Source organism: Populus euphratica, unplaced genomic scaffold (assembly GCF_000495115.2).
Source record: "Populus euphratica unplaced genomic scaffold, PopEup_1.0 scaffold318.1, whole genome shotgun sequence".
Lineage (NCBI taxonomy): Eukaryota > Viridiplantae > Streptophyta > Magnoliopsida > Malpighiales > Salicaceae > Populus > Populus euphratica.
In genome coordinates, this window is record NW_011500003.1 from 211,263 (window position 1) to 225,297 (window position 14,035).

At 35.4% G+C, this 14,035-nt stretch overlaps 1 protein-coding gene across 1 annotated transcript in view; it reads left to right on the forward strand.

The window, feature by feature from the left end:
- Window positions 1–4,739, forward strand: part of LOC105141013 (uncharacterized) — a 7,485-nt gene extending 2,746 nt beyond the window's left edge. The window contains exons 4-8 of the mRNA XM_011048077.1: window positions 531–1,693; window positions 1,775–2,311; window positions 2,812–3,103; window positions 3,240–3,860; window positions 3,954–4,739. Of these exons, the coding sequence (XP_011046379.1) occupies window positions 531–1,693; window positions 1,775–2,311; window positions 2,812–3,103; window positions 3,240–3,860; window positions 3,954–4,739 (3,399 nt within the window). The remainder of the gene's footprint in view (window positions 1–530; window positions 1,694–1,774; window positions 2,312–2,811; window positions 3,104–3,239; window positions 3,861–3,953) is intronic.
- Window positions 4,740–14,035: the final 9,296 nt, after the last annotated feature.

Genomic DNA, 14,035 nt, shown 5'->3' on the forward strand with positions numbered 1-14,035 from the left:
TGAATTAGCCGCACAAGTAAGTCCTCCATTGTCGGAAAGGGAGATGACTGGCTTATTTTCCAACACTTTCAAAGCCCCGTATTTTGAATACTTGGTAGGTAGTGCAGCATAAAATTTCTCTGATTTGGTGGTCATAGCTGAAAGGATCGAACAAGCTGTTCGGACAGGTAGGATCGTGGATCCTACTGAAAAAAAAAGGTTTTATTGGAAAGAGGAAAGAAACGGAAGTTCACAATGTTGAAAGGGAAAGTAGAGGGAAGAAAACCTACCAAGATAATTACAGCTTCAAAAGTATTCCACCTACCCCCTCTATATCCAATATAAAATTCTCTTCACCTACAAACACCCAAACCAACCCAATAAACACCCAAACCAATAATGCCTACCGCCCAAGAAGAAATTTTCCAGCAAATTAAGTGCAACATCCACCATTACCCATGTCTCTTACTGAAATGCACCAAAGATTGCTTAGTATTGGTCAAATAGCACCTATTTCATTAGAACCTTTACAACCACCATTTCCCTTTTAGTATAAACCCGATCAAAAATATGAATACCATGCTGGTGCTATCGGTCATAATATTGATGGATGTATTGCATTCAAAAGAAAAATCCTTCAGCTCATCAAAGCTGGTTGGATTTCTTTTGATGAGTCTCCAAATGTGAATTCTAACCCTCTACCAAATCATGCTTCTAGAAGTGGGGGAGTTAATAATTTGGAGATAAGAAGGGGAAGTACATCAACTTTAAGGGTGACTATGGATAGATTGTATGGGATGTTGAGGCAAACAGACTATCTCAAGACACTAGTCAAAGTACAAACGATAAGGAATGTGAATGAATATTTTAAGTATCATCAGCAGCTTGGGCATGATATCGACTCGTGCGAGGAGTTTCATTTGGAGGTAGAAAATATGATGACGTTGGGAGTATTAAGATTAATGAAACCCAAAGAAGATGAATTGGTAGGAACAATGACTGGTGGTAACAAGAAAGTGGAAGTTTATAGATATATACCAACCGAAAAGGGTCCACCGAAAATGATCCTAACCAAGCCTAATAATACTGTTAGCGGGAGTTTTAATGCCCAACCCTATAATTATGGTTATTCCTTTCAGAACACAAATCCTGCCCCTGTTTTCCATGCTGAAATAGGAGGACTCACTCGGAGTGGGAGATGTTTTACTCCTGAAGAGTTGGAAAATCATAAAAAAGCCAAAGGAAAGGATATGGTGGAATTGACAAAGACAGATGAGGTTAATAAGCCAATAAGTGATGAAGAGGCTAATGAATTTCTGAAATTGATGAAGAACAATGAATATAGTGTGGTTGATCAGCTAAAGAAAACACCGGCTAGGATTTCTTTGTTGTCATTAATATTGAGTTCAGAATTGCATAGGAACGCGTTTCATAAGGTTCTTAATGAAGCATATGTTCCTCAGGATATCACACAAGACTCCATAGAACATTTGGTGGGCAGGATTCAAGCCACCAACTACCTCTACTTTACCGATGATGAGCTAGATCATGAAGGGACCGGTCATAATAAACCATTGCACATCACGGTAAAATGCAAGGATTGTGTGGTCGCTAAGGTGCTTATAGATAATGGTTCTGCTCTCAATGTATTGCCAAGACATGTACTTGATAAAATGCCAATTGATGCCTCTCACATGAAGCCAAGTACCATGATTGCTAGGGCATATAATGGATCACCTCGACCAATCATTGAGAGTATTGATGTTGAACTAATCATTGGCCCACAACCATTTCAAGTCACATTACAAGTAATGGACATTCATCCATCATATAACATGTTACTTGGGAGACCTTGGATCCATGCAGCCCGAGCTGTCACATCTTCTTTACATCAATGGGTCAAGTTTATCATCAATGGAAATTTGGTGACTGTGAAGGCTGAGGAAACTTTATCAACAATGAAAAATGTGTCGATCCCTTACATGGAAACTAAAGAAAGTAAGGATGGAAATCTGCATGCATTTGAAGTTATAAATGCTGAATGGGTACCAGAAAATATGATACGAAGGAAACCAGAAATTTTTGGAGCAGCAAAAATGGCTGCTAAATACTTCTTAAAGCATGGACTGCCATTTCAATATGACCACACTACTGGAATGCCTGAGAGGGTTAATGTGATAAAAATGAAGTGCGTGGATCAAAGGTTTGGATTAGGGTTTAAGCCTGGGAAAGCAGATTTCAAAAGAGCAGCTGAAATTAGAAGAGAAAAAGAATGGCCCGGATTGAAAGGAGAGAACCAGATGAAGATCGAATGGAGATCCCACCAATCCATGTAACGTTCCCAAGACCCGCATATGTGATAAAAACTGAAGATTATGAGGGAGGACTAAGAAAGGAATTCAATGGTGTTACTATCAATTATCTTGAAAAAGTCAGTGAACAAGAGTTAAAGGAAGAAGATAGTATTCATGAACAGTTGCCCCAGCTGACTATTAGTGTTTTAGAAGATGGCTCATCAGAATTCATGAGGAAACTGGCAGAGGGATAAGATTTAACAAATTGGGAAATTCATGAAGTTCCAATTATTTTCAAAAAGTAATGTTTGTTTACTTGTTTGTTGTTTTGGTTATTTGTATTGTTTGAATAATTGTGCCTTGCCAATCATCATGGCTTAAGAGATTGACAATAAGGTTTTGTGGTTGAGCCCTTCTATCCTTTAAATTTCAATGAGATCATGCATACTTTCTTTCAATCATGTTTTTCTTTTTCTCTATTCATTTATTTAATTTCCCAGAACTATATACTCATAACCGAAACACTTTCCACTTTCAGGAAATCTAAAAGCGGATTGTCATACACCTCACAAACTCATTGCACTGTGGATAATTGGCTTAACTTTGATGAAAATATAATTGTCATGGATGAGGAAGAGTTTGGTGTAGAGGATATCCATGAGTTCCCAAGGTTAGTCGAACAATCTGACCGCACATGGAAGCCTGCAAAAGAAGAATTAGAATTGATAAATATGGGCACCGAGGATAATAAAAGGGAGTTGAAGATAGGGAAGTTAGTCTCTGCTGACGAAAGAGGGAAATTGATTGCTCTTTTACAAGAATATGTTGATGTTTTTTCCTGGTCTAGATACTGATATTGTGGTATATAAACTACCTTTGATAGAAGGTTGTAAACCAGTTAAGCAAAAGTTGAGGAGGACAAGGCCAGATATACTAATCAAAGTGAAAGAAGAAATAACGAAATAGTGGGACGCTGGATTCTTGGAAGTGGTCGATTATTCTCAATGGGTGTCCAATATCGTAGTAGTACCCAAGAAAGATAACAAAATCAGGGTATGTGTGGATTTCCGAGACTTGAATAAGGCAAGCCTGAAGGATAATTTTCCTTTACCCCATATAGATGTGCTAGTGGATAGTGCTGCTAAGAGTTTTACTTACTCTTTTATGGATGGTTTCTCTGGGTATAATCAAATTAAAATGGCCGAGCAAGACAAGAAGAAAACAACAATTGTCACCCCATGGGGAACATATTGCTATAAAGTTATGCCATTTGGATTGAAAAATGCTGGGGTAACTTATCAAAGAGCAATGGTGACACTATTTCATGATATGATGCACAAAGAAATTGAGATATATATGGATGATATGATTGCTAAGTCTAAAGATGAGGAAAACCATATCCCAGCTCTGAAGAAATTGTTTGAAAGGCTGAGAAAATATCAATTAAAGTTGAACCCTGTAAAATGCACATTTGGGGTGAAGTCGGGGAAGTTATTGGGATTTATGGTAAGCAATAATGGCATAAAAGTAGACCCTGACAAAGTAAAGGCCATACAAGCTATGTCAGCTCCTAAAACCGAGAAAGAAGTTTGAGGTTTTTTAGGGCGTTTAAATTACATTGCTCGATTTATTTCACAATTTATAGTCACTTGTGAACCGATCTTTCGATTACTTAAAAAGAAAAACCCTGGAGTATGGGATGAAGACTATCAAAAAGCCTTTGATAAGATCAAACAATATCTACAGAACCCACCTCTATTGGTACCGCCTGTGCCCGGGAAGCCTCTCATTTTATATTTAACAGTGACTGAATTAGCAATGGGCTGTGTGCTTGGCCAACATGATGAGACCGGAAGAAAAGAACAAGCCATCTACTACCTTAGCAAAAAGTTCACTGAGTGTGAATCTCGTTACAGTATGATTGAGAAGTTGTGTTGTGCTTTGGTATGGAGTGCGAAAAGACTCCGAGAATATATGCTATATTATACCACTTGGTTAATTTCAAAGATAGATCCTTTAAAATATATTTTTGAAAAACCATACATGTCAAATAGGTTGGCCAGATGGCAAATGTTGTTGGCTGAATATGATATCATCTACAAAACAAGAAAATCCATGAAAGGAAGTGCAATCGCAGATCATTTAGCTGATAATGCCCTTGAAGACTATGAGCCATTAAATTTTGACTTCCCTGATGAAGATGTGCTAGTAATAGAAAGTGATTGGTGGACCATGTACTTTGATGGTGTAGTGAATGTGTCTGGTAATGGAGCTAGTGTTGTAATAATTTCTCTAGAAGGAAAACAATATCCCATCTCCATTAAACTGCAATTTAGTTGCACAAACAACATAGCTGAATATGAGGCTTACATTCATGGATTAAAAGCTGCATTGGAACTGAAGATACGAAAACTAGAGGTATATGAAGACTCCATGTTGATAATCTGTCAGACAAAGGGGGAATGACAGACAAAAGATGAGAAATTGAAACCATATCAAGAATATCTCTCCAAGTTGGCTGAAAAATTTGAAGAGATAGAGTTCAATAATTTAGGAAGGGATAAGAATCAGTTTGCGGATGCTTTAGCAATCCTGGCCTTTATGGCTACAATCGATTGTGGTATCAGAGTACATCCTATAGGCATTGATATCAAAAGTTCTCCTGCTCATTGTTATTTAATAGAATAAGAAATTGATGGCAATCCTTGGTATGCAAATATAAAAAGATTCATTCAATATCGGGAATATCCTTCTGAAGCTTCAAAAATAGATAAGAAGACATTGAGAAGAATGACCATGGAATACTTTCTAGATGGAGAAATCTTATACAAAAGGGCATTTGATGGGACTTTATTAAGATGCCTAGACAGATTAGAAGCCAATAAAGCTTTGTATGAAGTACACGGAGGAATTTGCACCACCCATGCAAATGGACACGTGATGGCGAGACAGATGCAAAAAGCTGGGTATTTTTGGATGACTATGGAGAAGGATTGTATAGAATTAGTATGAAGATGTCATAAATGTCAGGTGTATAGTGACAAAATCAATACGCCTCCATTGCCCTTATTCAATATGGTGTCACCTTGGCCATTTGCAATGTGAGGGATAGATGTGATTGGGCCTATTAATCCAAAAACCAGCAATGGTCATCGATTTATCTTGGTCGTAATTGATTATTTTACAAAATGGGTGGAGGCCTGTTCATATACTCATGTGACGCAGAAAGTGGTCAAGCGTTTCATTGAGAGAGACCTAGTTTGTAGGTATGGTTTGCCATAAAGGATAGTAACCGATAACGCCAAGAATTTCAATGGGAAGATGATCGTGGAATTATGCACTAAATGGAAAATCAAGCATTCCAATTCATCCCCTTACCGACCAAAGATGAATGGTGCTGTTGAAGCGGCTAACAAGAACATAAAGAAGATTGTCTAGAAAATGGTGGTTACATATAAAGATTGGCAGGAATGGCTTCCTTATGCTCTACATGCATATCGAACAGCAATAAGGACGTCCATTGGGGCTACACCTTATTCATTAGTTTACGGAATGGAGACAGTGATGCCTTTGGAAGTAGAGATTCCTTCTTTAAGGGTCCTTATGGAATCTAAGCTAGAAAAGGCTAAATGAGCAAGAATACAATATGAACAGCTAAATATGATAAGTGAAAAGAGATTACCTACAATTTGTCACCACCAACTATATCAAAAAAAGGTAGCAAGAGCATATGACAGAAACGTTCGACCAAGAGAGTTTGAAGCAGGAGATCTTATATTGAGAAAAATCCTATTACTACCTAATGAAAATCATAGCAAGTGGGCACCCAATTATGAAGGTTCCTATATAGTAAAAAAAACATTCTCTGGAGGAGCGTTGATACTGACAAGAATGGATGGAGAAGAGTTGAGTAGGCTAGTGAATTCCGATTCTGTGAAGAAATATTATCCATGATTGTATAAGTTCTCATCTAATCAATAAAAGTTTTGCCAATAAATTCACTTTGCATGTCTTTGCTCTCTCTTATAAATGTTTATTGATATCAAAGAATCAGTAAATACAACCTTGAAGCCTTGCATGATCTCATAAATTCAATTCATTATCCTTAACAAAATCAGTTTCCCTATTAGAGTTTGGAAGAATTGATTTGACATTTTGATTTCGAAAAGTAATTTGATGTTTATTCAAAAATGATATTTTTGACATTCTACTTGTAAAATGACAAGTGAATCAAGCAACTCCATTATTGAGGTGACTAAATTATAAACAAAAAAAATTTTATAAAAAAAAAGAAAAAAAAGAAATGAATAAACACCTTTACCCCATTACTCTTGAATCATGTGTTTTTTTTAATGTATGAATAATGGTATGCAGTGAACTTGTTGCTCATAACTCATGAAATGAGGAAAGGTCATCTTTGTTATTCCTTTCACGTTCTAAAATAAGTACATCCCTTGCAAACCTTTTTTGAGCCTAAATAATTTTTTCTTTCATAAAAAAAATCCCGACTAGGATCACACCCTACATTAGGGGCAAGTGAAATTTCAATTATCAAGAAAAATGATAAAGCTGTGAGAAAGCCAAAAGTCAAAAAGCCCAAGAAACTCAAATGCTAGAGGGCATGCCCAAATCACAAAAAAAAAAGTGATAACCAAGATAAAGTGAGTATGCTCTATAGCAAAGCAATGAAAAAGAAAAAAAAAGCAGCAAATCAAAGAAGAGCGCCAAAAGAAAATTTGAATGACATCAATAGTCAAACTGTTAATAGTGATCCTCAGTCTTTGAAGCCCTGAAACACTCTTTGAGCCTTATGAATCATTTTCTTTCATAGCAAAAAACCACAGCCTATGTTACGTGCCTATAGAAGTCCTTTCTAATCAAGCAAGCAATCAACCTAGAACAACAAACAATGCTCTCAAAATAAAAAGAATACTTTTTCATAAGATTCATGACATCAAGAATAAACTACTCATTATTATTTATGCTGATAAAAATAAATATGCAAAAAAAAAAAAGACAAGTTCTTCTCATACAAAACCTCGAGCTTTTTCTCGAGCCCTCAACTCTGAAAACCTATAAAAACAAAAGGTCATAATATCATGATATATTTTCACCAAAGACCTCATTGCCAAACACAAGAGCAAATAATATCTTTTTCAAGAAAGAAAATAACCAAGGAGTTGCAAGATTTCAAAAGCAAATTGTTATTAGACTCACATTAAAATAATTTTTATTTCAAAATGCAAGATCAAGATTTCAAGATTTATTCTAGACTCATATTCCTTCACCAAACAGAAAAAAAATAGAAATGAGAGAATGACCTCTTAAAACCATTATTTGTCCAAATCACTAACAGAGCACACTTAGAGGCAATAACCAATACAAGGGGGCAACATTGTGTTTAAAAGGAAAACTTCTAGAAAAGGAGATGGTAATTTCCTTCAACCAGACAAGGGGGCATTTTGGTTTACAAAAGACAGCTCAATCTTTTCAGCAAGTGACACCGAATGTTTCTAGCAGTGAAACGAGGAGTAATGAGTGGTCCTCTCAAATTATTTAACGAATCAAAAAATCTTTAGCAAGTAAGTGGGTGACGATGGGCACTAAAAATACTGAGTTGTGCAAACAAATTTGGAAATAGACTTACATAGGGCAACTCAAGTGGGCTAGAAAGTTAAAACGATAAAGATGACTCAAATTAGATAGCAAGATCTCACCAACCGAGCAACGAGAAGATTAAGAAGAAACGGGGGCCTATATTTCAAATAAGGTAAAGATGCATACATATCATTTAAACTTTGAGACATTGCACAATGAGTTTTGCAAATTTTATTAGAGAAAATTCTAATAGAATCCATCATGTAGAAGACCAACTGGAAATGGCGAACATTGAACTTACTGTTGGAAAATTTTCACTTTTAAGAATTTTTCAACTTGAGCAGGCCGTCCATGAGAATTAGGCCACCTAAAAAATCTATCTATTTTTCCACCACCTTTCAGTTTCCACTCTTGAGGTAGTGCATTTCCTATCCTACCTCCATTCAAGCGTGCCTTTGAGCCCTCATCTTATCTCCATTCGAGCGTGTCTTTCAACCCTCGTCTTATCTCCATTCGAGAGCGCCTTCGAGCCCTCAACCATCAAAGGTAGTGCATTTCCTATCCTATCTCCATTCGAGCGCACCTTCGAGCCCTCATTTCCTTCGACCATCTGGGTAGGTAACCCATTACAATATACCATCTGGGCAGGTGACCCATTACAATGTGACCATCTGGGAGGTAACCCATTACAATATACCATCTGGGTAGGTGACCCATTACAATATGACCATCTGGGAGGTAACCCATTACAATATACCATCTGGGCAGGTGACCCATTACAATGTGACCATCTAGGTAGGTAACCCATTACAATATACCATCTGGGCAGGTAACCCATTACAATGTGACCATCTGGGTCGGTAACCCATTACAATATACCACCTTACACTAGGCAGGTAACCCATTACAATATAAAAACACAAAAAAAAAAATGGGTCTTCTCCCAAACAATTTGTTGCTAGATTCCTACATCTCTGTGTAAAGGTCATGTATCAATCTACTCTTTTCAAAATTCTAAAAAAAAAAAGCTCTTTCTGTATCTAATTTTCTTTATAAATTTACTACACAAAGCTAAAAGAAAATGAAATTTTCTTATATCGTTGCATAGTAAATATTATAAAGAGGGAGCAACTGTCATAACCAAATTTTTTATTTTTTTTTGTTTATTTACTAAAAAATTTTGATAAAAAAAGTAAATGAAGAATGAATTAAAATTTGAGTTAATGAAAATATGATTGGAAAGTTTAAATATTTATTAAACTCTTGACTAGTTTAATTAATTAAATCAAGGGTTTAATTGGAGAATTAATAAATTTTGAGACTTAATTGAGCTTGGGATTAAGTTAACTAATTAAATTAAAAGAAATTGAGGAATTAATGAGTTCGAGGACTTAATTAAACTTTGACTTAATTAATTAAAAGAATCAGGGGTTTAATTGAAGAAATACCAAAGTTTGGGGGTTATTCAGAAAATTGCTGGAAAATTAAAATCCAAGGACTAAATTGAATAGTTTAGAAATTCAGGACTATTGTGTAAACAACGTACCAATTTAGGGATCTAATTGAAATTAACCCATAAAGGGCAAAAATTGAAAGAAATTTTAATTGAATTAAGATCTCAATTGTTAAGTTTAAAACGTTCAGGGACCAAAGTGAAAAATAGCCTAACGATAAATGGCGCCGTTTGGAAGTCCTGTTCTGCATCCCTTCCATTTCGCGTGGAGAATACCGGTTTCACAGGAAATCGGCAACAGTCGTGGATCACGTCTCTTTCCCATGATCTCATCCACGATTTGAATAAGAGTCCTGCAAAGATTGGATTGACAAATGGAGGAGCTTTGGGAGCTCTATAAAAGGACTTGAAAACCGGAGAAGCAGAGGGATTGACAGCACTCAACAACAAGAAAAAACCAAAGAAAAAATAGAGCAGCATCCAAGGAAAAACAGAACACAATTACGTAAAACGAACCGAGCAAAAAAAACCCAAAACAAAGATCCAAATATAGAGAGAAAGAGAGAACAAAAGGATGGCACACGATAAGGAGAGACCCTGGGAATTGTCTTCAGACCTGCAAACAAAGAAGAAACCGGATTCAGCCAAAGAACACTCACAGCAAGCCGAAATTCACTGAAGATTCAAGAGGAAAGCACAGACAAGTGGTCACAGAAAGAAAACCAGAAGAAGCAGTAGACAGGAACCATCATCAACATTGCATGCACCTTCGGTCTCCAGAATTAGGAACTTTGGTCTCCAGTGGCAGGATCTTCGGAATCTCCAGAAACAGGTACACCCACACCCGTTGCTCTCTGTTTTGGGCTCCTATATATAAATTGCACTTGAACAGTGCGAAGGTAACTTCATTACCTTCGCACTATTGATGCACGCGTGACGGTGCTTCACGCGTGCATCAATTGTTTGCCCAGCCAGTCACTCGCTTAGGCTAGTGACCGGGCGGGGCCGCCCAGTCCCTGTGGGGCTGCGCTGAGCCCAGCCACCAATATATATGCTGGGCTGGGGTTAGCTCAGCCCAATAAAAAATAGAAAAAATAAAAATAAAAAAAAAAGTAAAAAATAAAAGATTTCAAAGTACAAAAATAAAAAATAAAAAATATATAGGCATGAATAAAAAAAATAATGTAAATTTATTGGTTTATTCACTGATGCTAAAGTCAGGAATAAAAATACCGGTTTAAATTTATATTATTTTTTATTTATTGTTTTATTATATTTAGCGAGAAAAAAATAAAAAATATGTACATGCATAAAAAATAATCTTTTTTGTTCACTTACGCCAGAGTCGGGAATATAAATACTGATTTAATTTTTTTTTGTGATGCATAAAAATAAATTTATTTGATTTGTTTATTCACTAACGCCAGAGTCGAGAATAAAAAAAATAACTGATTTAAATTTATTTTATTTTTATAGCTACGTAATATTTACCAGTGCCAGAGTTGGAAATATCTGTAGTTAAATATTCACTGACGCTAGAGTCAGCAATATTACACGCAAAACCATCATAGTATAAACCAAACAAAAACAAATGTTGGCAATTAAGGACAAAGATCAGCAATGCAGCCTGTCTTAGGTAGGACGTTTAAGGGGTGATAGTATCTTTCCTTTTATGTAACCAGTCTCGGACCATTAGAATCTCTGTTGACCAGTTAGGGTTCCTAGTAACCATAATATTAGGTGACGACTCTTTAAACAAAGAATATCCTCATTAAGGAACAGGATACCAAAAATCCATTCTTTCAAAAATTTAAATAATTTTTAAGGTCGCCACGATATCCGGGTGTGACATATTTTATGCGCTTTTTTTATTTTAGAATTTTGATTTTTGTTTACCTTGTAAAGTTATATTTCTAATCTAAAAGAGATGTAAACCTCTTGCGGGGAATGGCCTATCAGATTTTATTTCAGAAATAAGACCATAATTTAAGGTTCTTTATGATTGTGATATAACTCTATTTCGACTACTCTGTCTTTTTTTATACTCTTTATTTTTATTTTGCTTCCATCTACATCAATTATGTCCGTATTTAGCTAGAATATTAATTTCATCGCCAATATCCATGATTGATGCAACATTTTACAACAGTATTGAGTGTACAAAATCGATGTGTCTTTAAGATTGTTATGATTGAGATTTAGGTTAGATTGATATGAAAAAAAAATATATTTTAATAAAACTAAAAACTAAAAATATTTTAAAGACTCCAGTGAAAGAAAAAAAAGACATACTAGTTTAGAAAAAATTAATAAAAAAATTAAAAAATTTTATTTTTTTTAATTAATATTTTTTTATATTTTAAAATCATTTTACTTTGTTAATTTTAAAAATAAAAAAAATATTATTTTAATATATTTTTAAATAAAAAATATTTTTTTAAAAAATCACAATTACACTTGTGATGACTTGCAAGATTGGTTTTGTGATGACTTGCAAGATTGGTTGTGTAATTTGTATATTAATTACTAGTCGTAATTAGAGGTGGGTTCGTTCTATCTATTGTTGTTAGACCCCTCTCAAGAGTTGACCCGAAAAAAGCCTTTATATATATATATATATATATATATATATATATATTCAGAATGACAACATAATAAATAAACGCAATTATCAAGATGAAGGTTATTTGATAGCCTAATCCATCACAATTCATAAGTTACGAAACGTAACAAAATCGTATTTGTTTACATTTATATTAATTTATTGCTCTTATCAAATCCAATTTTAATAAAGATGGCCACCATATGTTACGAAGTCTATGCTAGTTTTTGTGGTTTTGATTTTAAAAATATTTTTAATTGTGGTATTAAAAAATAAGTTTAAAAAAGATATATTTAATTAAACTATTGTGAGGTATATTTTTTATTGAAAAATAAATAAAAAGTAGGTTTTATAAATAAAAAGTAAGTTATTTTAGCTTGTATAAAATTAAGAGGTGATCACTAGACAGTTCATAGATCCTTTTAAGACTAGGTAGAAAGTATACCTATCATGTAATGACCTAGAACTTCCTTTAGAGCATGATTTTCCTATATATTCATTTTGCATGGATTTTTTTCCATTCATATGCCTTTGCATCCATATAGATACATCCATCCATTGTAAATAACATACATACTTGCATGAGGCCAAAATATAGGTCCCCAAAGAGTCTATAACACCCGACTCTAAGCAAGAAACATGGAAGATGAAAAGCCTGCTCACCGTGATGGCCATTTCCAAGAAGAGTTAGACTCTCTAAAAGCAAGCGTAGCTCGCCTCACTAGCTTACTTGAGCAAACACTTAGAAATGCCTCTGGTGAAGGTCCTTCCAATCAACCAACTCAGCCTTTAACAACAGATTAAGCTGAAGAAACAATGAGTAGGCACGGTCAAGAACCTCCAACATTTGTGTACTCAATGCCATCAGCCCCAGCCCCTACAGTCTTAGATCCATTCGCCAATGAGTCCCATAAGACTAAGTCATCTAATGACATTGACAAAGATAAGATGGCAACGTTGGAAGTTCAGATTAGAGCCATTGAAAGGGTAGACTTATATGTTCCAGTACGGGCGGCGGAAATGTGATTGGTTCCAAATGTGGTTGTCCCAAAGAAGTTTCATGTTCCTGAATTTATCAAATACACTAGAACACAATGCCCTATGACTCATCTCAAATTCTACTACAATAAAATAACATAAGTAGTACATGATGAAAAACTACTAATGCACTTTTTTCAGGATAGCTTAGGTGGGGCAACATTAAACTGGTATATGAAATTAGACAACACAAGGATTCGAAAATGGAAGGACCTCGTAAATGCTTTCATCAAGCAATACAAATACAACATGGATATTGCTCCTGACAGAACCAATCTGTCTAACTTGGAGAAAGGAGATAAGGAAAGCATTAGGGAATATGCTTAAAGATGGAGAGACCTAGCTGCTCAAGTACATCCTTCGCTTTTGGATAAAGAGATGGTCACTCTATTTGCCAACACACTCAAGGCCCCCTATTATGAGCATGTAATGGGTAGTTCAGCCAAACAATTTACTGATGCTGTGGTAGTAGTTGAGCGCATAGAACAAGGAGTAAAGAGTGGTAGAATCTCTACACCTATGGATAAAAGGGGTTTCGAAAGGAAAGAAGTTGACTCATATCACACTCCATCCTTTTCATCCCAAATAGCCAACATCAATCTCATTTCATCTTTTCCTACCAGAAAACTTGAGCCTTAAACCAAACATCAAAGAGCCCATGAACAACTACCTACATTATCGCTGCCCTTAAATGAGATGTACCAAAAGCTACTGAGCGTCAGGTATATAACTCTTGAACCCTTGACACCTCTAAAACAACCTTACCCTAATTGGTATAAGCCCAACCTCACTTGCGAATACCATGCTGGCGTCACGGGACATGACATTCATACTTGTAATGCCTTTAAGAAGAAGCTTGTGTATTTAATTAAAGCTGGATGGATAACCCTCGATGGAAGTCCAAACGTGAAGCATGAGTAGGGTGTGAAGAAAGCAGTTTGAATTCTCGAGGACAAAGATAAAGTTCTATCACAAGATAGGAGGATGGCGTCTGCCCCTAATAATTGCCTTCATTTGATCATGTCTATAAAGTTATTTTTGTCATATTTTAGTCTTGTTGGCAAATTAGCT